This window comes from Pristis pectinata, chromosome 7 (genome assembly GCF_009764475.1).
Source record: "Pristis pectinata isolate sPriPec2 chromosome 7, sPriPec2.1.pri, whole genome shotgun sequence".
Classification (NCBI taxonomy): domain Eukaryota; kingdom Metazoa; phylum Chordata; class Chondrichthyes; order Rhinopristiformes; family Pristidae; genus Pristis; species Pristis pectinata.
Window position 1 is genome coordinate 48753694 of NC_067411.1, and position 26505 is coordinate 48780198.

The window sequence follows — 26505 nt, forward strand, 5'->3', positions numbered from 1 at the left end:
CGGGTCCTCCTCTTTATTCCCGCCTCATACCCTATCCCAGGATCACACAACTTCCTACTTAGTTAGCCTATTTCTGTGCCATGACTCACTCTGCAGTCAAGTGGATGTGAGATGGCCTGCATCTCAGTCTGTGGCCCCCAGAGTTTCCTTACAGTTCACTGAATGGAGTCTGAGCCCTCTGCTCCCAACCACCCAGCCCTCCCCAAACCATCTTCCCCATACCCATCACATTCATGTTTCCTGTTTCTCTATTCAAGGTGTTCCTCATTTACATGATTAGGTAAGGGGAAATCACTGGCTTGGCCATTTGTTTCATATTGCATTGGTTGGGAGCCTTGACACTTCTCATTATAATATTCACTTTTTAAAAAATAATAATAAATACCTATAATAAGTTGCCTAAATTAAAATGCACCATGTCCCCTTATTGTGCCTATCGAATCAACCATTTTTTTTTGTTTCACTTCAGTACCTGAATTGAATCTGGTGATGCACTAGTGTCTTATATTATGTTTATGGTTGTCAGGACAGCTATCTTTCCATGTCATCCATTGCATTGTATTGAACTCTTTCCCCTTATTCTTCTCACATCCTCACACGCAAATCTTTGGCTTGAATGTAGATGTCCAGTTGTGATGCATATTTTTAAAAAGTCTCTTCAACTTTGTGACTGTAAAGCCGGATAATTTTTGTTTATTGTTAATTATTATTCTCTCTTTTTAGGATGAGAGAAATCAGGTGTTGATCTCAAATGTTTGGCTGCAAATGGTAAGAATTTTATTCACATCATTTTATTCTCCTGTGTAACAGTTGCTGCAGATGTAATTACAAAAAAAAGATTGAAAAGTAAAAGGTTTTGTGCAGCAAAACTGCCACTACATTACTTGGAAATAATATTATGAGGAAGATCTTTATCTATTTTAGAAAGCTTGTAGAAAGAAAAAATGAACATTGTTGCTGAAGCATAGTGTTGAAATGTTTAAGGGTGAATTTAAAAGAGTCAGAGACCTCTTAGAACAGTGGATGCCATAATAATCAGCAAGTCACAGTAGCAATCAACATTACCAGCAGGACATTGAACTAAATAGCTGAAGCAACAAAGTATTCATTTGAACCTACATCCAGTTCTACTTATCTGGAGGCCCATTCAAGTGCTGACTATGGTATGAAGAAGAGTTATGAAGATAATTCCCAATGTCAGGCCCTGTGTTATGAATAAAGACTAGAGAAACCCAAGTTCCTATAAACCCAAATTCCTATAAACAAGTCATCTGGGAAATAATCTTACATTGATACATTATTGCTTAAGGTGCAAACAAAACTAATTTAAATTATCACTTTAAGTAACATGGTGGCAGAGAATCTAGCAGACAGTGTTTCAAAACTGCCTTAAGATATTTTTAGAATAAGTAACAAGTGTTGTTTAACATAGAGGGTGATCTAGCTGTGGAATAAACTTTAAAACAGTATAAGGAAAAACTCCTGGAATTCTTTAAGAAACAATTGGATTCTGCAAGGGATGGCTATCTATGCTAATCTCATCTGCCCGCATAAGGCCAGTATCCCTCTACTCCTTTCCTATCCAAGTGCCTGTCCAAGTGCCTCTTAAAGATTGTTTCTGCCTCTACTGCTTCCTATAGCAGATGGTTCTAAATAACTACCAACCTCTTTGTGAAAAACTTGCCCCCCAAATCTTCTTTAAATTTCTCCCCTCTCACTTTCAACCTGTACTCTCCAGTTTTAGACTTCCCTCCCTCCCTTCCCTTGGGAAAAAGACTCTGACTATCTATGCCCCTCATAATTTTATAAACTTCTGTAAGGCCATCCCTCAGCCTCCTACGATCCAGTGAGAACAAATCTAACCTATACAATCACTTCGGCTGGGCGACTGTATCACAGAACACCTACGCTCAGTCTGCAATGGCCATCCCGAGCTCCCAGTTGCAGACCATTTCAATTCCCCTTTCCATTCCCACACTGACCTGTCCATCCTTGGCCTGCTCTACTGCAAACTGGAGGAACAATACTTTGTATTCTGTTTCAGTAGTCTACAACCCAATGGTGTGAATATTGAGTTTTCCAATTTTAGCTAACTCCCTTCTTTCCCCCTTCCTGCCCCTTTTTCCCTCTCTCCATCTCCTTCTGATCCTCCTCCCATCCTCCTATTTTTGTTCCCTTTCCCACACCCTCCCTCAGCCCCCCTTCACCTACCTTCACACTTCTCCCCCTCCTGATTCAATCCACCCACTTCACACACAGGTTCCAACTGTCATACACCTCTCGCCTAATGGTTCCCATTCTCACCTCCTTTACTTATCCGAATCCAGCACCGTAACGCTTGTGTTCCCGCTTAGCCCCATCCAGCAGCCATCTCCTGTCTTCACACTCCCCTCTCCTCACTTTGCAGAAGGTGGCAGAGCAAAATTACATGAGCTAAAAACAGATGTGTTGAAAACACTTAGATCAGACAGCAGGTGTGGAGAGAGAGAATAACATAGAGTTAACATTACAGGTTAAAGATCCTTCATCAAAACTCAGAAAACGGGAGAACAAGTTGTAAGTTGCAGAGATGGTATTGGGATATACAATGGCTGAGCATTCACAGCCCTCGTGACTTGGAATCTACAAGACTTACAAATCACAGGGTAAAGAAATTTCACCTTTTCTGCTTTCTAAAAGGCTGACCTTTCATCCTGACCATGCCCCCATTTGTAGATTCTCCACTCAGAAGGATGACTCATCCAGACAATCCCTCTTGGAGTCATATACATCTCAATGAGATTACCCAATCCTCAGTGAGTATAGAATTCCATTAAAGACAAGCCCCTCCTCCCTTTATAATTTAAGCCATAATTATGATTAAGATATTAACTGAATGAGAATCTCTACTTCAAGTGAGTAGCCGATGTCAGGTTATTATCTTCCACACTACCCTCAGAGATGCAGGTACCTGAAATTGCTGGAAAATACAGCTTGAAGTAAAATTATCTTCAAATTTGCAAATTAGAAATTGAAATTCCTGCAATGCCACATTGCTTTAATATTGATGATCATTTACATAAATGCAGTCACTAGCCATTTATGGTTAAATCAGAATCCAGATATGATTAATAAATAGCAAATTAAGAAATAAACATCTTTATTAAGCATGAAAGCTCATCTGAACAAGCTGCACTTATTGACGAGGCTGTTCGTAAGATTCTAAAACAAAAAGCAATGTGTGTGAGATGTAGTTGCCTACTTGCTTTAACTCCTTAGTTGTTGCGTAGTGAAATGTTTGTTGAATACATATTCTCATGTGAAGTACTTGGGACCACGTTAGAAGAAGAAGGGTCTGTGCAAGGTTTGAGTATTGGAAATCAGCACACAGAACTAATAAAGACAGCAGTTTATAATGGACAACCCTGATTCAGAACATTGTGGACCAGAGTCATTGAACTGTGGAATCTCGCAGAACTGCTATTTGGCCCATTCTATCTCTTTGGAAAGAACTGTCCAGTTCGTCACAGCCACCTATTTTTCACCACAGATGTGCATTGTTATCTCAAGCCCATATCAGTTTCCCTTTTCAATGAATTAGCATTTCATCCCTTGCATTCTACATGATAGAAACATTCTGTGCACTGGTTCAATTGGCAATTATCTGTCCCTCCCTTCAGTGGAGACAATTTCTCTCTCGTTACTCTGTTGAAACCATCACAATTAGAATATTAAAGCCTCTCTTCATTTTCACTGCTCTAAGGAGAACAGTCTCAATTTCTGTAATCCCTCCATGTGTACTCTGGCAAATGTCCTCTGTGTCCTTTTCAACACCTTAATGTCCTTTCTTAAATGTTCTGGGAGTTATGATCTGAAGCAGGTGCTGGATTGGTGAGGAATGGGGTTTGGGATCGGAGTAAAGGAATATTTTGAGCATCCAAGAGAAAGCCATAATTGTAATTAAGATATTAACTGGATGACTATCTCTACTTCAAGTGAGCAGCCACTGTCAGACTCGACAGCCTAGGGCCTGCTCAAGCAGCTTGTCTTCAGTTTGAGGCTGCAGAAGGCATATCTGTCATGAAGACTTGCTCCCATATGATTAGCCTGCACTGTGTGCCAGCAATGCATGTGTGTATGAGCATCATAGAGGCGGTATTCAGGAATTCATTAGGTGCTGTTAGCCCCTCACTGTCCACTGGGCACTTCTCTGCATTACTGACTGCAGAATAAGTACCAGATCAGGCCTTGCTAAACACAGTCAGACATAACTCTACCACGTAGCACACATAAACTATGCATTATGTAATAGAACTTATAGGTCAGGAACTCCATAAAAGTGCAATTGAGATGATTTTTAAAACCAGAATTGATTCTATTGTTTAAATAAATTATAAATGGGATTAACCAGCACAGTGACAATGCAGGTAGTGCTGCTGTCTCACAGCTCCAGTTACCCAGACTCAATCCCAACCTCCTGTTCTGTCTGTATGAAGTTTGCATGTTCTCTCAGTGGCTGTGTCAGTTTCCTCTTTGTTTCCTGGTTTCCTCCCACATCCCAAAGAAGTCCAGATTTATTGGTTAATTGGCTACTCTGATTGCCCCTGGTGTAATGTGTAGCAGGAGGATCAGGGGGGAGCTGATGGGCATATGAGAGTGAATAGGTTGAGGGGAGATTGAGGGGAGGAATGGTTGTGAGAGCTAGTAAGACTCAGTTGGCTGAATGACCTCCATCAGTATCATAAAGAAACAGAAATACGATTAGTATATGAATATAACTGATTCTTTCCAAAGATGAATCACGATGCATAGAATGAAGTTTTCTTTTTTTTTAATATTCCTTAAACAATTCTAATGTGAGACATCGAGTGGGAACATGTCATATTGACATCAGTTCCATTCAAGTTTATTAAGAGTCCCTCAAGGTCAAGGTAGATTCCATCTCTGAATGTTCCCTTGAGAAGAAATCATCAAAGTCACAACTTTACACAACATTCACTAGAGCCTCCTAAAAGTGTTCTATACTTGGCAGAGAATTGTTGGAAATGGTGAGAGTGAAACAGCCGAACTGGTGCCAGGTTTGGTGCTGTGAGAATTAAAGAGCCTAAGGCAGTGGCAGAGTCATTATATTAGATCATGGCAGGTATTTAGAGCTAATTCACTACATGCTGCTTCTTAACTTATAGTGCACTTCCAGTGGAGCTTTGAAAGTCAGTTCTTCAGTGATAAAGAAGACCTATAGAGTCATAGAGTTATATAGCATGGAACAGGTCCCTTTGGCCCAACTTATCTATGCTGACCAAGGTGTCTGCCTGAGCTAGTTCCGTTCTGGATCTGGGCCAGACCTGAAGCAATGACAAAATGGAATACAGAAAGAAGATAGAGAGTCTAGTGACATTGTGTCTAGAGAATATCCTTTCCCTCAATGTCAGCAAAATGAAGGATCTGGTCATTGATTTGAGGAAGTGGGGTGGAGTACACAGCCCTGTCTGTATCAATGGTGCTGAAGTGGAGATGGTTGAGAGCTTCAAGTTCTTAGGTGTAAACATCACCAACAATTTGTCCTAGTCCAGCCACATGGACGTTACAGCCAAAACAGCCACAACACTCTACTTGCTCAGAATGCTAAGGAATTTCAGCATGTCCCCAATAACTCTTAACAATTCTTATAAATGCACCATAGAAAACATCTTGTCCAGATGCACCACAGCTTGGTATGGCAACTCTCTGCCCAAGACCGCAAGAAATTACAGAGTGGGGAACACAGTCCAGTACATCACACAAACCATCCTGTCCTCCATTGACTCGAAATATACTTGCCACTGCCGGGGTAAGCAGCTAACGTAATCAAAGATCCCTCTCACCCCAGTCATTCTCTCTTCTTCCGTCTCCCATTGGGGAGAAAATACAAAAGCCTGAGAGCACAAACCACCAGATAGCTTCCATCCCACCATTATCAGACTCTTGAATGGACTTCACATATGCTAAAGAATGAACTCTTGAACTCTTGATCTCCTAATCTACCTTGTTTTGGCACTTGCACTTTATTTGTCTACCTGTACTGCATCCCCTCTAACCATATATTATTCTGTATTCTATTTTCATTTAACTACCACAATGTAATTATGTATTGCGTGATCTGTCTGGATGGAATGCAAAACAAATGCTTTTTGCTGTACCTTGCTTCATGTGACAATAATAATACCCAAACAAACCAACCAACCAACCATTTGCCTGCATTTGGCCCATATCCCTCTAAACCTTTCCTATCTATGAAGCTGTCCAAATGTCTTTTAAACATTGTAATTGTACCCGCCTCTACCAATTCCTCTGGCAGCTCGTTCCATATACCCACCACCATATGTGTGAAAAACATGCCTCCTAGGTCCCCTTTAAATCTTTCCCCTCTCACTTTAAACCTTTGCCCTCTGCAAACAAATGCATTTCCCCTTATAGATCTCGGACTTCAACTTGGAAATCTTAATATTTTGAAGTGTTCATGTTGGTTGGATCTTGCTAGCAGAATCAATGGTCCTTGACTTTTGATTAATTATTAACAAAGAATGTACTTACACACTTGAAAACATACATTGCAGCTAATACAAGTCCCAGGCAGAACAGGTTCAGTGCTATCATAACAAGCTGCTTGCTAGAACAGGTCTTCGGGCAAATTCAACTCCTGTTGGGGTTATACATTCAATTTTCCTTCAACAAATGTTCCTCACCTGCATTTTAAGATGATATCCAAGGACACAGAAACATTTTGTAGACTAGAAGCCAGGCTATTGCTGCAAATTGTTGTCTGAGTGTATAAGTCAGTGTCAATCTATGTGTGTTTATGATGCAATGATGTACATGGTGCTTTAGTCCACTCCATTGCTGCTTCAGCCTGTTACGTTGAAAGGCCACCATCTTTCAAGCAGGATGGTGTGGTGATGCAGCAGTTAGTACTGCTGCCTCATAGTTTGGGGACCCAGATTACAAGATGACCTTGAATGCTCTCTATGTGTCATTTGATTATAACAGTGTAGGTTTCACCCAGGTGTTTCCTCCCATATCCCAAAGACAGGTAGGTTAAATAGCTGGCAAGTGACAAAAGACTCAAAGAAGAGTTGATGGGCATGGGTCATAGTCATATAACATGGAAACAAGACCTTCTGCCCACAGTCTGCACCAACTAGCAAGCATCTATTTACAATAACTAATTGTAAACCAATCTCATTTTATTCTCCCCCCCCCCACAGATTCGACCCCTCACCTATTTACAGTGGCTAATTAACCTACCAGCTCACATGTTTTTGTTATGTAGGAGGAAACTGAAGCATCTGGGAATCCTGCACAGTCAAAGGGAAAATATGCAAACTCCACACAGACAGCACCAGAGGTTGGGATTTAACCCATATTACTGGAGTTGTGAGGAAGCAGCTCCACTAGCTGCACCACTGTGTCACCTGAGAGAGAGAGAGAGAATAAGTTGCAGGAAAACAGGTTGCTCAAGAGATAAGGGAAACTAGTGGAGACGTTCTGGAGAACATTCATAATACCAGGAAGAAGGTATTTGCAACCTTACAGTGCACTAAGGTGGATAAATCCCCAGGGCCTGACTGAGTTCATCCTAGGACTTTGTGGGAGGCTAGAGAAGAAATAGCGGAGGCCCTTGTGGAGACTTTTGCTTCATTATTATCCACTGGAGAAGTTCCTAAAGACTGGAAGGTGGCTAATGTTGTTCCATTGCTTAAGAAAGGTAGCAAGGAGAAGCCAGGGAACTATAGGCTGATTAGTCTGACATCAGTAGTGGGGAAGTTACTGGAGGGAATTCTGAGGGACAGGATGATCCATTTTCAATGCAATGCTATCAGCAGGTTGCATGATGATGCACCTTATGGTATCCTTCTAAACTTAGAAAAATAAACTGCAGTGTGTTGCTAATCACCCACATAAGGATCGTGACATGAACTGGCCTGGACTCCCTCTCAACACAGTATATGCTCAAGCCTGCTGGCAAATTAGGAAATATTGTACTTGTCACTCCCTGTGTGGTTAAATAATTCCAGCAAAACTAAACAATCTCCTTCAGTGAAAATTCAAATCCTGCTTGGTATTCAGTTACTGCAGTCTATGCCTTATTTAAGTACTGTATAAGCAGCAGAATTACTAGCTGCATTTGAAAAGCAGAGAGCCACATAATTCTGCTGGCCACTGAGTTGAGAACGTGAGCTGCCAACATGACTCCTTTCACTAACTCAGAGCATTTTGGGGAAATTTTAACTCTGGCAAGGCAAGGCAAGTGGATGGTCTGCCTGGCCACGCTCAGCCTGGGCAATTGTAATCACCCCAGCAGCAAACATGTTGGCTTTTACTGAGGAGTGTGGCACTGTGGCATGATCTGTCTTTTGGATGAGATGTTAAACTGAGACCCTAGTCTGCTTTCATTGGGAGATAGAAAAGATTCCATGCCACTCTGCTGACAAAGGACAAAGTATTTATCCCAGTGTTCCATTCTCTCGATGAGTATCCTTAAAGCAGATTGTTTGGTCCTTGTCATTTTGCGGTTTGAAGGAATTGTAATTGCATTTCTGACGTAACTGGGCAGAAAGCACATTTGATGCATCCCAAGGAAGTCTAAGTCTTTTGTTTTGCCTTTCCCTGCATGAAGGCAGTCAATGGGAAGTAGCCTGCAAAGTCAGCAGCAGATTAAGTCTCATCAAGCTCCAATATGCAGGACAACAATCTGCACAAACGCTTGGAAGTTTGGGTGGGTGTTTTGCTTTCCAATAGAAATTGACTGGTTGAGAAAGAAAAGGGAAATTGCCCCACTCCATCTGAACTCCTGTAGCCCATTTTTGTTGGGTAAGGGAGTTAAAATTGTTCCTATTTCTTGCTAAAAGAAGACCTATTGAAATCTTTTTATTAAAAACAAATCCTGTATTTTGTTTCATTCAATTATCCAAGTCCTCCATTGGATATTATTATGGAATGGGGAACATTCTATTATCATGGTGCATTGAAAATGCTTGTGTCATCTCCAACACTGGGACTGCCACAGTGAGTGGCTTTAACTACAGTATTTCCCACAACAAGGATGATCATCTTCATCCATGTTTTGGAGTAGAATAGTGAAGGGAAGCCCAGGTTGCCCCAATAAAGAGGAAAGACACATCTTCCTGTTGCAGCGCCATATCACATGACACCTGCAAGCAAGTGACCTGACCATTCTGTTGCACAAGTAAAGGAGGAGAGATGAAAAATGAAAAGAGAAGGAAGAAAGGAAAAGGATAACAAATGACAGTATTGTATTTCTGTAGCTGTTTTGCAACCTCAGGATGTAAGTGTCTCAGTTGTTTCTTCATCAATAAAGTCTGTCAAGGTGTAATCACTCTGAAGACAATGTGAAAGCCAGTATCAGGTAGTAAGTGGGGAAGGATATGGCAGGAGGGAATAATTTAAAATTGTATGAAAAGATATTATTTTTTCTTTGTTAACATGTACTTATATTAAAACATGTATATTACTTTAAATAGCATTGGACAGACTGGTACTTAAGGTGGAATATAACCGAATATGGTGGTATTCGAACAGTACGCTTTCCATCAGATCACGTGTGGGTCCCCGATATTCTCCTATACAACAGGTGAGACGTAAATAATTACCTTTCTCCGAATGTTCAACACCCTATTGCCTGGAAATTCATTCCCAGTGGCAACTGCAGAATTAAATTTTGGAAGTGGAACAAAACACATAGTTGTTACTATATGGCATGTTTAATGGGGATGGTTTTATAGGCAATTGTTCTGAACAAATCCAGAGCAAATTAAGTTTTTCTAAAAAAAAGTCCCAGAACATGTTTCTTGCACACATCCATAAAATCAATTTACTATTAATGCAGAAAAAGTCTTGTAGAGTGTATTGAAAACTCTGATGTCAGCCACAGTTGATGGGAAAACCAATTATGAAAAAGTGGATATGCCAGAAACACTCAGCAGGTCAAGCAGCATATGTAGAGAAAGAAATAGAATAACATTTTTGGTCAATAACCTTTAATCAGACTCTGTTGAAGTGTCATTAACTTGAAACATCTATTCCAGATGTCTCCTGACCTGCTGACTGACTTCTGGCATTTACTGTTTTTTTTCAGATTTTCAGCATCTGCAGTTTTTTGCTTCCATTGTAAATAGTATTGATGATTTGGATAGAACCATTGCAAGGTTTCCATAAACTACAAAATACACTATTCATAGGAAGTATGTAGGGTAACATGGCAATTGAAGTGCTTGTCAAGAATAAAAACAGAAAAAGCTGGAAATATGGGTAGTTCTGCTATAACCTGATAATTACGTTCCTAAGAAATCTCAAGTAATAGAAAGTCATGTTATGGCAGAATGGGTTGTAGCTGCGTGTAAAACACAGATTTAAACAGGTTTCCTGATCCTGATCACGGTATAATTAATGCAGCCTGCATAATGCAAATAAGGTTTCCAAATCCATCAATCACGTTATAACCAAATCAGATCATGGAAACAGGCGTCATAGCAGAACTATCTGTACAGCGTCTGTGGAGAGAGGAACAGAGTTAACATTTCAGGTTAATGACCTTCGAAAAGATCACCCATCTGGAATATTACCTCTGTTCCTCTGTTCACCGATAATGCCTGCCCTAATGAGCATTTCTACTATTTTCTATTTTTATTCAGATTTCCAGCATCGATGGTATTTTGCTTTTGTAATCATGTTTTTTTGGAAATCCCCCTCTTATGAAGTTTAGTCACGAAGTGGCACTTTGTCATGAATGAAACAATCTTTTCATATTATGGTAAATCTACAGTGAGATGATTTCCAATGTTTGTTGAAACTTCTATCCTGAATCAAATATATATTGCAATATGCTTACCCCAAATTGTACAGTTTCTACAGTCTGCTAAATGACAGGGAAATGTGGTTTCTCTGAATTCTTTCTACTCCCTTCTTATGCCCTGCTCAGTGACTTTATGAAAGCATCCTTTTCCTTAGCATAGTCTCTTTAGATAGACAAAATGTATGCTCTAATTACCAACCCCTCATCTGTCTGTCCTTACCCAGAACATTGCCTCTCCTCTCTCAGCCCCAATCATCTTCCACATCTCCCTTTTGCTCTTTCACCACTCTTGCCAATATGCATAGATACTGTAGCTGACATGATGTGACATCTGCTTCCAAATGGTTTCACCTGAACCACTACTTGAAACTTCTTCCATGCTCAATTTCTCATCCATTTCTTTTAACTAAAACATCCAGATTTCTACAACTCACCCAGGCTACTCCAATAGCATCTCCCAGGCCTGAGACCTCAACCATCAAGAAACACAAGGGCAGTAAGTACATGTGGATACCATCACCATCACCAGCAAATTTTCCTCCAAGTTGCAGATCATTCTGAGATAGAAATTTATCACTGTTCATTCAACATCACTGCGTCTAAATCTTGGAACTCCCTCCCCAACAACACTGTGACCACACTCTGTCCAGAAGGACTGTAGTTGTTCAAGAAGGCAGCTCACCACCACCTTCTCAAGGGTAAATAAGAATGGACAATAATGCTGCCTTGCTAGCAATGCCCAGTCCTGGAAAATGAGTTCAAAGAATCACCTGTGAATCTTTTTGGAAGAAACCTTCTGCAGCTGTTTTGGTGAAAGTCAAATTTGATTTTAATACTGTTTTCTGTTTTATTTAGAAACAGGAATTCATTGAAGTCACATAGATGGCAAAATGCCAGCTCATTATTTGAATGCTGAAGATGCAGATAAATGGGCCTAATTTTGAAAATAATGAAAATGCATCAAGCCATGTGTAACCTTTGTTTTATTTACTATTGGAAACAGTTTCATAGAGCTGATTGTGTGGTCTGTGGTTCACTCAAAAACAGATTAGGGGCAATTTACAATAGTCAATAAACCTACTGATCAGCATGTCTTTCGGATGTGGGACAAAAATAGAGCACCCAGAGGAAACCCACACAGACAGTACAGGAGGTCGGGATTGAATTCATGTCCCTGGATCCATGTGTTCTTGACATTCAATGGGACTACCATCACTGAGTCCTTCACCATCAATATCCACGGAAGTCCCTTTGACCAAAAACTCAACTGGACCAGTCACAAATACTGTGGCTACAAAACCAAGTCAAAGGCTGGGTAGACTATGCTGGATGACACACCTCCTGACACTCCAAGGCCTTTCCACCATGGCATGGGTCAGGAGTTTGATGGCATACTTTCCTTTTGTAGGGATGTATACAAAGCCAACAACACCCAAAAAACTCAACTTCTGGGGCAGAGTTTACTTCTACAAGAGGGATGCACCTGAACTGGAGGCAGACCAATATCCTGGTGTGAAGATTTGCTAGAACCACTCAGGTCATAGTGGTTCAGATGAGAATGTTGAAGCAAATATAGAAGTTAAAACAAGCAAGTCCAGTAGGCAGGAAAGTCAAGGGCAGAACAGGGAGCAAGAAAGGTCAGGTTGGTTAAATTGCATTTACTTTAATGCAAGAGGCCTGACAGGTAAGACAGGTGAACTCAGGGCATGGCTCAGCACATGAAATTATGATAATATAGCTTTTATGGAAACACGGTTGAGGGATGGGCAGGACTGGCAGCTCAATGTTCCTGGTTACAGATGCTACAGGTATGATAGAGATGGAGGTAAGGGAGGAGGAGGAGTTGAAATATTGATTAGGGAAAAGGTGACTGCAATATTAAAGAGGATATTCTGAGTGGAGCAATGCAATGTGGCTATGTAGGTGGAACAAAAAAGGTGAAATATGTGGGTGAAATAATTAAGAGGTGATCAATTTGATGAGGTTATACTATCACTGCCCCAGTAGTCAGCGAGAATTAGAGGAGCAAATATGTAGGGAAACTAAAGATAGGTGTAGGAATAATGGGTGATTTTAGCTTCCCTAATATTGACTGGGACAATCATAGTGCTGAAGAATTAGACGGGGCTTAGAATTAGAAGAGGAAATAAGGTTGGGCAAGTGGCTGAAGTGTCAGTGGTGGACCACTTTGGGACAAGTGACCATAATTCTATTGGCTTTAAAATAATTATGAAAAAAGATAGGACTGGTCCACAAATTAAAGTCCTAAATTCAGACAAGGTTAATTTTGATGGCATTAGACAGGAACTTGCAAAGGTCAATTGGGAGAGGAAGAGCCGGCAAAGGGATGTCTGGCAATTGAGAGGCTTTTAAAAGTGAGATAGGGAGAGTACAGAGCCAGCATGTTCTTGTTAGAGTGAAGGACAAGGCTGAAAGGATTAGGGAACCCTGGTTGACAAGGGATATTGAGGCTCTGGTCAGGAAAAAGAAGGAGATATGGGTCAGGTATAGGGAGCTGGGATCAAGTGAATCCCTTGAGGAGTATAAGGGATGTAGGAGTACACTTAAGAAGAAAATTAGGATCGTGAAAAAGAGACATGCAATAGCTTTGGCAGATAAGATAAAGGAGAATCTTAAAAGATTGTGTATGTATATTAAGAGTAAAAAAGTAACTAAAAAGAGAAGTCCTCTTAAGGATCAGTGTGGTCAGTTACGTGTGGAGCCTTGGGAGGGGGGCAAGGTCTTATATGAATACTTCTCATTTTTACTTTCCATGGAGGAATTCAGTGAAGAAAACAGTGATGTCCTGAAACATATTAATATTATGATAGAGGAGATGTTGGCACTCTTGCAGCGCATATGGGTGGATAAATCCCCAGGGCCTGACTAGGTGTATGCTAGGTTGTTGTGGGAAGTAAGGAAAGAAATTGCTGGGGCCCTGGTAGTGATATTTGTATCTTCATTAGCCATGGGTCAGGTATTGAAAGACTGGAGGGTGTGCCTTTATTTAAGAAGAACCGCAAGAACAAGCCAGAAAACTAAAGGCTGGTGAGCCTTACATCAGTGGTGGGAAAGTTACAGCAGGGGATTCTGAAAGACAGGATCTATCTGTATTTAGAAAGGCAAGGGCTGATAAGGGATAGTCAGCATTGCTTTGTGTGTGGGAAATCATGTCTCATGAATTTGACTGAGTTTTTTGAAGAAGTGACCAAAAGGATTGATGAAGACTAGGTGGTAGATATTGTTTGTGTGGACTCTAACAATGTCTTTGACAAGGTCCTGCATGGTAGGATTGCCCGGAAGGTTAAGTCACATGGAATCCAGGGTGACCTGGTCAATTGGATTCAAATTTGGCTTGGTGGTAGGAGTCAGACCGTGGTAGTGGAGGGTTGTTTTTCAGATTGGAGACCTGTGAGCAGTGGTGTGCCACAGGGATGAGTGCTAGGTCCCCTGTTGTTTGTCATACACAGTAATGATTTGGATGAGAATGTAGTTGGCATGATTAGTAAATTTGCAGCTGACACCAAAATTGGTGGATTAGTGGACAGTGAAGAAGGTTGTTTAAGGTTGCAACAGTTTCTAGATCAACTGGGAAATTGGGCAAAGGAATGGCAGATGGAATTTAACTTTGACCAGTGTGAAGTGATGCATTTTGGGAAGTTAAGCTCGAGTAGGACATACACATGAATGGCAGGGCTCTGGGGAGGGTTGTTGAACAATGGGACCATGATATACTGAAAGGCTAATTGCTGTTCTGTATGACACTCTGACTTTATGACTCTATAACCATCCTTTATAAGGCATCCACTTGATTGGCACCCCATCAACCACCCTAAACATTCATTTCCTCCACCACCAGTGCACAATCACTGCAGTGTCCACCTCTACAAAATGCACTGCGGTTACTTGCCCAGAGTATTCCAACAGCATCTCCAAAACCAAGACTTCTATCACCAATAACAAGGCAGTAGTTGTACAAGAACACGACCACCTGCAAATTCTCCCCAAAGTCACACACCATCCTGACTTGGAAATATATTGCCAGGCCTTTATTGTCAATGGATCTAAATTCTGAAACTCCATCACCAAAAGCACTAAAGGACTGCAGCTGGTCATGAAGGAAACTCACTGCCTCCTTTACAAGAACAATAGAGGGTGAGAAATAAATGCTGCCCTTGCCTGCAATGCCCAGATCCTCAAAATAATTCCAAAAAATTTGTATCTCTAACTTCCAACTTTGAGGTTCCTCTTCCAAATAGGAGGACTGCAGATTTCTATGCAGAGCACTGAGTTCACTGCTTTCAGAGTTCTCCTAATCTTATTTTCACCCATGGTAGATCCATTGTCTGTCTCAGTTCTTGTCCCAGTCCCACCCATATTTGCCTTGCACTGTCATTCCTCTTGTCATCTAATCTCTCCTATCTTTCACCACGTCTAGTGTAGCAGTTAGCGTGACGCTCTTACAGTGCCAGTGACCCGGGTTCAATTCTGCTGCTGTCTGTAAGGAGTTTGTACATTCTCCCTGTGTCTCGTGGGTTTCCTCCGGGTGCTCCAGTTTCCTCCCACATTTCAAAGACATACAGTTTAGGAGCTGTGGACATGCTATGTTGGCGCCAGAAGAGTGGCGACACTTGCAGGCTGCCCCCAGCACATACTCACTAATGCAAAAAGACACATTTCACTGTGTGCTTCGATGTACATGTGACCAATAAATAAATATCTTATCTTATCTATCACAGAGATTCTCTTTTGTTCTTGATTCCTTGCTGATTTCTTTGCACCTTAAAGCTCACTGATCTAAGAATTCATGGATCCTGCAAGTGGTCTATACTTGCCAGATCTATACTCAGCGGTGGCCGAAATTCAGACAATCTGAGGCCTGAGATGTCAGGCCCTACTGAGTCAGACTGACACTCAGATTCACAAGGGATAAGGGCTGGGTATGGGAATGGTCAGTTGGGGATTGAAAGAGAGATCAGATGTATACATCGCAGCTGCAGCAATGACCCCATCAGTCCAGTCAAATTTCAGGAGGGGCTTGATTAAGATCTGAACCCTTCATAATCAGGTTCTATTTTAGAGAAAAAAGTCTACTTTCAAATGCATTGTGCTGAAAAAGAATAGAGCAATGCAAGTGAATTTCTGGGCAATCTTCTGGTTCTGCTCTAAGATCATCAAGCTGAAACTTTTAAATGCATCTGACCTCTTAGTATTTCCAGAAGTCTTGGCTTTTATTTCAGCTGTTCAGCGCCAGCATTTTTAGACTGTGTGCAATAATATTTTGGTCTGCCCTTCCTATCAGAAAAAAAATATTCAAATGGTTGCATTAATTTAAGAATTGAAAGTACTATCTGAGTGTAAAATATTAAAAATGATTACCAGTGCTCTTGTGAAACTTCAAATAGAGTAATCAAGAAAGATATACTTAAGGGAAAGACTAAACAGTTATTTCTCCTGGAAAAAAGAGGCTTTGACATCATGAAAATGCTTGATAGATCTAATCTTAAGAAGTTGTTTCCACTTGCAGACAGGGACAAGACTAAAATACATAAATGTAATATAATCCAGATGGTAATTAAAATGGGGAACTCATTTCTGTTAGAGGAGTTGCAACTTCACACAGGATATAGATGCAACCAAAAAGTCCATGAAAGGGTCAGAATCAGAATCAGAACCAGGTTTATTATCATTGACATATGTCGTGAAATTTGTTGTTTTGTGGCAGCAGTACAGTGCAAGACACAGATACATAAAAATTATTATAAGTTACAAAAATAAATAAATGGTGCAAAAGAGGAATAACGAGGAAGTGTTTATGGGTTCATGGCGTTCAGAAATCTGATGATGGAGAGGAAGAAGCTGTTCCTGAAACACTGAGTGTGGGTCTTCAGGCTCCTGTACATTCTCCCTGATGGTAATAATGTGAAGGAGCCATGTACCAGATGGTGAGGGTCAATGGTGTATGTCTCCTTCTTGAGGCACCACCTCTTGAAGATGTCCACGATGGCAGGGAGGGTTGTGCCCATGATGGAGCTGGCTGAGTCTACAACCCTCTGCAGCCTCATTCAATCCTGTGCATTGGAGCCTCCATACCAGGCGGTGATGCAACCAGTCAGAATGCACTCCACAACACATCAAAAGAAATTTGCAAGTCTTTGGTGACATACCAAATCTCCTCAAACTCCCAACGAAGTAGACCCACTGGCGTACCTGCTTCATGATTACATCAATGTGTTGTGCCCAGGATAGATCCTCTGAGATGTTAACATCCAAGAACCTGAAGCTGCTCACCCTTTCCACTGCTGAACCCTCAATGAAGACTGGTGTGTGTTCTCCCAGCTTCCTTTTCCTGAAGTCCACAATCAATTTCTTGGTTCTGCTGATGTTGAAGGTGAGGTTGTTGTTGCGACACTACTCAACCAGCCGATCTATCTCACTCCTGTACGTCTCCTCATCACCATCTGAGATTCTGCCAACGACAGTGGTGCCATCTGTGAATTTGTAGATAGTGTTTGAGCTGTGCCTAGCCACACAGTCATGAGTGTAGAGAGAGTAAAGCAGTGGGCTAAGTGGGTCCATGAAAAAAGGAAAGAAATGGCATGAATGAATAAAAAATAGTCTAAAGAATTGATTTCCTCAGTAACTCCCATCGGAATAATGACAGGACATGGCGAACATGGAATGGAAATTCAGAGCCTTTGTTCCAACAAGTGTGACATTCTCTCATCACCATTCTGGCCATGTTAAACCATTTAAAAAAGCGGAAAGAGAAAGCTCTACATAATGTGACAGTGATTTGTAGGGTAATAAATCACAAATTTGGCAGAATACCCAAAGGTTTATGATTTCCAGTTAAGGCTTCCAGGTGGTTTAGGCTTCAAATTTGTTGTTCAATTTGTCACAATAATTCCCAACCATAGATTTGACCTATTTCAAAATCTGAACCTTTTGATTTAACTGTTTAAATGGGACTGAGTACACCTTTTAAGATAATTGTTAAGACAATTAGATGCATTATTGTTATGTCGATAATTCCATCAAGACTAATAATATGGACATTAATGGATACCTCTGCGTGATTTGAACAGAGCATAATGGGATTGATTTCTAATTTCTGGTCTATATAAAACCTTGCAGTTAGAGCAAAGTTTGAAAATAAAATTGAAGCAGCTTAAAACCACCAGCTGGCCAAAGTAGATTAACTTTCACTGTAATTATCTATATTTTAATTTTCTGTATATATACTATAAATATTATGTAGTGGTTTCTCTTTGGGCCATATCTACAAGGCAACATACTTATTGCTGTTGGTACTCAATAATGTATACATTAAAGAATATGAATTAAAACTTCTTGATATCATGGGTCATACCTTAATGCAGACTATCAAAATAAATTGGCAACTTATTCATGAAAAAGGGAGCAATATAAAATATCAGAGTGCTGATGATTTGATCATTCTTGGCAAGTTTCATCATTGCAGCTTATTAACAATGCCAGAATGATAATGTGATAACCTTATTACCACTAGTCATCTGTGTCTCAGTGACTGTTGGGACTTTGCGCAAATTTGTTGATGCCAGATTTCAATTTTGTTGGATTTGCATGTACTTTAATTCTTTATAAAAAAAGAGCAAATAAAAATCTGACTAGATTGCTGAACATCTGGTCCATTCTCCCAGAACTGATCGATTCCTCTGTATTTGAATCAGTAGGAATACAAATAAAAAAGAATGAATTGGAATTGGTTTATTATTGTCACATGTACCGAGGTATAGTGAAAAACTTGTCTTGCATACCCTTCATACAGATAAATTCATTACACAGTGCATTGAGGTAGCACAAGGTAAAACAATAACAGAATGCAGAATAAAGTGTAAGAGCTACAGAGAAAAAACAGTGCAGGTAGACAATAAGGTGCAAGGTCATAACAAGGTAGATTGTGAGGTCAAGAGTCCATCTCATCATATAAGGGAACTATTCAATAGTCTTATCACAGTGGGATTGAATCTGTTCTTGAGCCTGGTGGTATGTGCTTTCAGGCTTTTGTATCTTCTGCCCAATGAGAGAGGGGAGAAGAGAAAATGTCTGGGGTGGGTGGGGTCTTTGATTATGGTGGTTGCTTTACCAAGGCAGTGAGAAATATAGACAGAGTCCAAGGAGGGGAGGCTGGTTTCCATGATGTGCTGAGCTGTGTCCACAACTCTGTGCAGTTTCTTGTTGTCACAGGCAGAGCCATACCAAGCTGTGTTGCATCCAGATAGGATGCTTTCTATGGTGCATCGACAAAAATTGGTAAGGGTTGACAGGGACATACAAATTTCTTTAGCCTCCTGAGGAAGTAGAGGCTTTCTTGGCCGTGATGTCTACATAGTTTGACCAGGACAGGCTATTGGTGATGTTTACTCCAAGGAACTTGAAGCTCTCAACCCTCTCGACCTCAGCACCATTGATGTAGACAGGAGCATGTGCACTGCACCCCCCCCCCCCCTTCATGATGTCAATGACGAGCTCTTTTGTTTCGCTGATATTGAGGGAAAGGTTGTTGTCGTGACACCATGTTACGAAGCTGTCTATCTCCTTCCAGTACTCTGACTCATTGTTATTTGAGATAGGCCAACTACAGTGGTATCATATGAAATTTGGAGATATGTATGATTTCAGGAAAGACTTTATAATACAAAACATTCAAAAATAGCCAATTATCAGGGAAGAAAAGAAAACCTCGAATAAATCCCACTTAGGAATTTAATCTCTCAAATAACTTAACACGTCAGAGAAATTTTGAGATAATATTTCACCCTTGCAGTTTTTCAGAAGCTCATTTTAAAAATAAACTAAAGGCATCACCTTAACACAGTGATACAGCTTCTCAACCATAGTTCTGCAAATAATGCATTCATTTAGAAGTAGAATGTCTAAATCTAGGGGTCATAGTCACAAGAAAAAGGATTGGAACTGAGCAAAAATTTCATTTTTCAGAGAGTTTTGAATTTTTGGCACCTGCATGTTCAATCACATTTAAGAATGATATTGATTGAGCTCCAAGTGAATAAAGGGACAAGTAGATCATGCAGACAAATGGAAGATCAGCCACAGTCTCACTTGACTGGTGGAGCAGAGTTGAAGGGCCACAGCTGCTGCCATTTCTTATGTTTGTATATTCCTTGTTATCAAAAGGAAAGGATGGAAACACAGTAAATTAACTCAGGGACAAAGGGTGAAAGAAACACTTGGAAACTGAATTTCCTTGGCTGTTAAAGCATTTTGAGATGATCTAAGCTCCTGAAAGGTTTTAGAAGAATGCAGTGTTTTTCCTTCTGAAGGTAGTAGTTGCAGTCTTATCATAAGCCTTAACATAACACTATGATGTTTATTTGACTTTGACTGATTTTTTTGGCGACACAGTGAATGCTGACGGCCACTGTTGGGGAACAGTAAAATGAAATGATTGAATTAATACGTGTAAATGCAGACCCCAGAACTGCTCAGGACTGTCATTACTGTGGTACAGGCTGGGCCAAGCCAGAAACTCCCATCCAACACACTGACCTGGGATGAATCTAAATCCCCGGGTCGCGGGACATTGATGATGCCAACTGGGTCATTCATCTGATGTGGGGGCTGGCAGATCACTGCTCCACTTAAAGACAACACAATGAGAGCTAATGGAGCTGCTGCCTCACACACAGCTCCAGGGACCTGGGTTCAATTCTAACCTCAGGTGTTGACTATGCAGAGTTTGCACGTTCTCTCTGTGATCACATTTGCTTCCTGAGAGCACAGAGGTTTCTGTCCTGGGGTGGTAGAATCTGGTTTATTAATGGGAAATAGAGGTTTTTAGGGATAGTGCATACAATGAAATTCCAAACAGCAAAGTAATGTTTATATAGTTAACGAAGGATATTAAAGGTTTGATCAAGGAAAAGAAGGAAACATATGTCAGGTATAGGAAATTAGTACTGAAGAAGTCCTGAGGTTTATAGGAGAAATAGGAGAGGACTTAAGAAAGAAAGAAATTACGAAGGCAAAAAGGGGCCATTAAATAACCTTTGGCAAGTAGGATTAAGGAGAATCCTTAAATCTTTTCATAAATATTTTGGAAGCAGAGGATAACTAATGAAAAAGTAAATCCCATCAGAACCAAACGTGTAGTGTATGTGTGGAGCCAGAGGATGGGAGCGAGGGTCCTAAATGAACACTCCTCAATATTATTCACCAGGGAGTGGGAACTGGAGAGTTTAAGGGGTACTCTCTGATTCTGGGAGCATTTCTGTATTAAGAAGGAGGAAGTTTTAGAAATATTGGCACATATTAGGGCCTGTCAGGATCTATCCTGATGGATCTAACTCAGGATGCTAAAGGAAGAAAAGGAAGAGATTGCTGTGGCTCTGATGAAAGATTTTTGCATCTTTATTAACTATGGGTGAGGTACTTGAATATTGGAGAATAGTTAGTATTGATCTCTCGTTCTAAAAGGTTGGGAGAGATAAGCCTGGAAACTGCAGGCTGGTGAGCCTTACATCAGTAGTAGGGAAGCTGTTGGAGAGATTCTGAGTGCTCGGATTTATGCATATTTGGAATGGTAGGGACCAATTAGGAGGAGTCAGCATGGTTTTGTGCAGGGAAGATGATGTCTTACAAATATGATTGCTTATTTTTGTGGAGGAAACTAAGAAAATTGATGAAGTCAGAGTGGTAGACATGGTTTATGTTGATTTCAGTATTGGCTTTTGACAAGGTACCACATGGTAGGCTGGTCCAGAAAGTTAAGGCACAAGGGATCCAAGTGTGTTGACATACTGCAGAGGTGATTTCAATAGGATGTTGCCTGGAATTAAGGTTATAGTTATGAGGAGAAATTGATAGGCTCGGTTTATTTTCACTGGAATGTAGGAGCCTGAGGAGTAACCTTATTGAGGTTTATAAAATTATGAGGGGCCATAGTTAGGATAGATAGTCAGAGTTTTTTTTTTCCTGACAGGGGAATCTAGAACTAGAGGGCACAGACTTAAGGTGGAGAGGGGAGAAGCTTAAGGAGATCTGAGGTTTTTCACACAGAGGGTGTGTTATCTGGAAGGAGCTGCCAGATGATGTGGTGGAAGCTTATACAATTAAAATGTTTATAAAGCATTTGGGAAGATACTTAGATAGGAAAGGTGTAGAGGATATGGCATAATGCAGCAAATGGATTAGTGTAGATAGGCAACACAGTCAGCAAGGGTGAGGTGGGCTGAAAGAGTTCATTTCTATGCTGTAACATTTTCTGATTCTAATGCTTATTAGCTGGTAAATACTAGCCAGATAGCCAGGGAATCTCAAATTATAACAGAAATTGTTAGAAACACTCAACAGGTCAGGCGGCCCTGAACCTACTGAATGTTTCCAGTACTTTCTGTTTTCATTTGAGTGTTGCAGCATCTGCAGTTTTATTTTGATTTTCAATCACCAGGATTCTGAAACAACAACAAGGGTATTGAAAGTCCAGCTGAGAGAGTAGACATGGGTTTGTTTAATGCCTCATTGGAAATTTGACCCCAGTGTAATACCCTCCCAGTACTGAGCAGAACCATAAACCTGGAATTGTATTAGTGACCTCACTGGGCTGGATGAGAGTGCCTTTAGGCAAATAACAATATGAATTTTCCACCAATACTTAACCATCTGAGATAACTGAATTGACAACTGTGCACTAATTTGGCTCTGTATAAGACTGCATTTCAGTATTAAATGAACTCACCAGTACTCAGGATTTTCTTGTACATTTTTCTAAACAATGGTCTTTAATCCAGGACAGGTAGCAGCTCCCGAATGGATATATCAACAAAAGCAATTTATCGGTAACACTCAGCAACATCAGCTGAAAGGTCCAGAGGTTAGATACACCTCTCGGTCCAGGTGAATTCTTGGAACCAATGAAAAAGTTGACATATCAGTACAAAGGCAAGCAATGATTGAATATTATCCAGCCGTGTTAAGAACACTCTATGTAACTGGCTTGCTCTGAAATACTCCACAAATATATGCTATACCTGAACAATTTCAAAGTTATAATTAGATCAGGAACCAACGGATTATTTCCATTAAAGTAGCAATGTAATGAACAACATAGACTGGCCAATGACATGCTTGATACCCAGAATATCAAACCTGCCATTGACCAGTCTATCCTCAATTAAAATGGTTTATTGAATGAGTGATTTCAATCAGGCTTTCTTCAAGGTACAATTATTGGAATGAGAAGAATCAGTCAAGGTTACTAGAAAATCTACCATTAGGAAGGATCTAATGATTTGATTGTTATTGTACTCGAATGCTGAGTTTAAAATTCACTTTGACAAGTTGAAAAATTGAACATAATACATTTGACGATTTACAATAATTGGCAAAAGAAGTAATGGATTAAGAAAGGGAATTTCTGTTAGCTGTGAGCTATTATGATCTAGAAGACTCCCTGAAAAGTGGGAACAAATTCACAGCAACTTTCAAATGGGATAAAAGCAGAAAATGTTGGAAAAACTCAGGCAGCATGTGCGGAAAGAGAAGGAGAGCTAGCATTTTAGATCACAGACTCTTCATCAGAACTAAGAAAGAGAGAAAGTATGTTGATTTTAAGTTGCAGAGAAGGTGGGGGAGAGATAGATAGGACAAAGGGAATATCTATGAGAGAAGGAGACTATTTTTGCTATTGTGATAAAAGTTGTGGCAATAATAGTGTTATAGCATAGGACATTTGATTGAAGGGTCATTGACTCGAAGTGTAATGGTTTCTCTTTCCATAGATGGCTCCTTACTTGCTGATTAATTCCAACATCTTCTGTTCTTGTTTCAGATTTGCAGCATCTGCAGTTTTCTGTTTCTCACTTTCAAATGTGAGTTGGACAGATACTTGAAATGGAGAAAAACATGTAGGGAACTGGACTATTTTGGTGTTTGTTCATTTAGTCAGTAGGCACTCCTCTCAGAGTGAAGACCCAAATAATCTTTGACAATTCACATTTTATTACAAAAACTCACCAGTATCACCCAGGGAAAGGAACCTGCCACCCCTACACAGTCTGATCTGTATGTGACTCCAGCTCCACATTTAGTGTTGTATTCTTAATCTCCATGGAAATGGCTCAACTCAGTGCCATTTCCTCAGCACTACTAGGAATTGGCAATGAAGTTGGCACTGACAATTTCAGATGCACCTCCAGAACAAACCCTCCATTAAAGTGTGTGAATTTCAGGAGAACATCAGCGTTTAACAACTTTTGGTTACACATAATGAAATCATCTGGCTAGAGTAACTGTGGGAGTATAAAACATTATCCTATTAGAACTCTGGACTTTCAGGAGAGAAGGAGGAAGATTGGCAACCAAAGATAATAAAAATGGTCTGCCATCCTACAAGGTAAACTAATAAGCCAGAAAAAAAAATCAGGTGGAGAAAGATGCTAATCTCAGAAAAAAATTATTTGTAGCAACTTTATTAAAAAGAGCCCTGAAGATGAAAGGCTTCTTTTATGAGAAATTATATTATTGCATCTCATAGGTCCAGGATTTGCAATGAATAAAATGTTCCCCTTCTAATGTAATATTCTACATGGTGGGTGTCAGGAAAGAAATGATTTCCCTGCAGTAGATCATATTCTATTTATAATCGAATTTTGCAGGTGCAGCATTGACCTGGCAACTTCCAATCTTCTGAGAGTTTGCTCACAAATAATGATAATGCGGGTCACAGGCCTGAGGACACACACACACAGATGGAATGGAGACTATCTAACATGCAAGGCAGCAGACATGGGAGGAAATAACAGGATTCAGGAAAAATAGCTGGGGTGGCACCACTGAAGCAGAATGGTTCTGCTGATTTGTGTCAGTAAATGCTGACAGGGCTTCCAAAGCATTGGTGTCAGCAGAACATGCTGATACTTGCCAGTGTGAAATCATTTGATATTTAATTATTTTTGTGATGAAGCATGGTATTGCTTAACATGAAAACAAATTATTGTATGCAGTTCCCCTAAGATATTTACTTTGTAAATATACTGGAGACAGCAAATTCTACCAGAAATGTATTTGCACTATACCCATTGAATAGTTCATTTACAAGCAATGTACACCTACCAACATTTCCCTGCAATATGTAGGCTACTTTGGGATTTCTTCTGAAGTTGCAGTCAGTGGTTTGTTGATGGTTTTTGAAGTGCAGCTTCTGGGTTAGACATGGCAATCAGCATAGAGGCAAGATGTCATGGCAAGTCCACGTAAACATGTTCCAATGGTTGGACCTGCTGACGGCTTCTCAGTTGATCTTTATTGAGGAGATCAAGCTCAAGGACTGAGATTAATTTTTAATTGCTTGAATCTATTTAAATGTTTTTAAATGTTTTAAGTGTTTAACTTTTCTTTGAAAAAAATCTTTGATAGCTTTAATAATAATTTATATTTTTTTGATCATCATTGACAGCTTTGAGAGTTCCAGATGTTAAGGAGCATAGATTAGCCTAACAGGGCTTCTTCTGTCTCACCAACACCCCCTTGCGATCCTCATGTAACCTTGGCCATAAGGAATCTGACCAAATTCAGAATGAAAGTTCCAGTTACAGAAAGTGTACTAGGTTAGGTCTGTATTTTTGCAGAATAACATGATTTGGTGTGTAATAGTTGTGTTATTAAATTTAACTAAATCGATAAAAGGGATACAAAACCAAAATGCAGCAGTGGCTGCAACTCTGGAATAAAAATCAGGGTGCATGTAGAAAGGGTGCTTCCTTTCAAGGGAAAATCTAGAACTAGGGGTTGCATTTTAAATTAAGGGATTGCCCACTTAAAACCGAGACAAAATTATTTTTTTTCTTTCAGAGGCTTAGGAATCTTTAAAACTCTCATCTTTGAAGAGTGATGGGAGTGGAGTCTGAATATTTTTAAGGCAGAGTGAGAAAGGTTCTTCATAAGTAAATGTTTACTGAGAACAGGCAGGAATGTGGAGTTGAGGTTACAATCAGATCAGCCATGATCTTATTGAGTGGTGGAGAAGGCTGGAGAGTCCGAGTGGTTTACTCCTGCTCCTAATTCGTGTGCTCACATTTCAACAGCAGCAAGCACAGGCAGCTCACCACTGTCTGCAAATTCTGGACAATTTTTCAAGTAAATCACTGGCTAGAAACATTAATTTGGTTCCTCTTTCCACAGTCATTGAAGTGATGAGTGCTTCTAGCATTTTCTGTGCCACCATTTTAAAGATAATAGACCCCATCTTTAGGATTTTGCTTCTCAGTGTTCATTACAGTCATAAAATGACCAGATTATCAAGATAAGCAAAAGTTCCAATGGATGAGAAGTGCAATTGGAAGGTTATAAAATAATCTGGAGGATCAGGCTCGATGACAAATATGTTTGTAAAGAAAATATCACAGCATCTAAAGGAAGGTCCAAGGGGGATGAGTGGATACAGTTTGAGACATCAGATAAATCTTGTTGATAATTTATATCTGCCACCCATCTCTTCCTGTTCATAATGCTAAATATTTACAATAATGTATTTATTTGACAGCCTTAAATGGGACAGGAAAGGGTTAATAAGAGGCCATCCAGGAAGGCAGTTTGAAAATACAAGGAAAAATACCAACGAGAAAGGCTTGTTATTCAGAGTAAACCTGAGAATTATGTACGATTTGATTCAG

The 26505-nt window shown here is 40.1% G+C and overlaps 1 protein-coding gene across 1 annotated transcript in view; it reads left to right on the top strand.

Annotated features, from left to right (window-relative positions):
* The window catches only part of chrna8 (cholinergic receptor, nicotinic, alpha 8), a 313552-nt gene that overhangs the window by 192024 nt on the left and 95023 nt on the right, over positions 1-26505 (top strand). Inside the window, exons 4-5 of the mRNA XM_052019719.1 lie at positions 724-768; positions 9501-9610. Of these exons, the coding sequence (XP_051875679.1) occupies positions 724-768; positions 9501-9610 (155 nt within the window). The remainder of the gene's footprint in view (positions 1-723; positions 769-9500; positions 9611-26505) is intronic.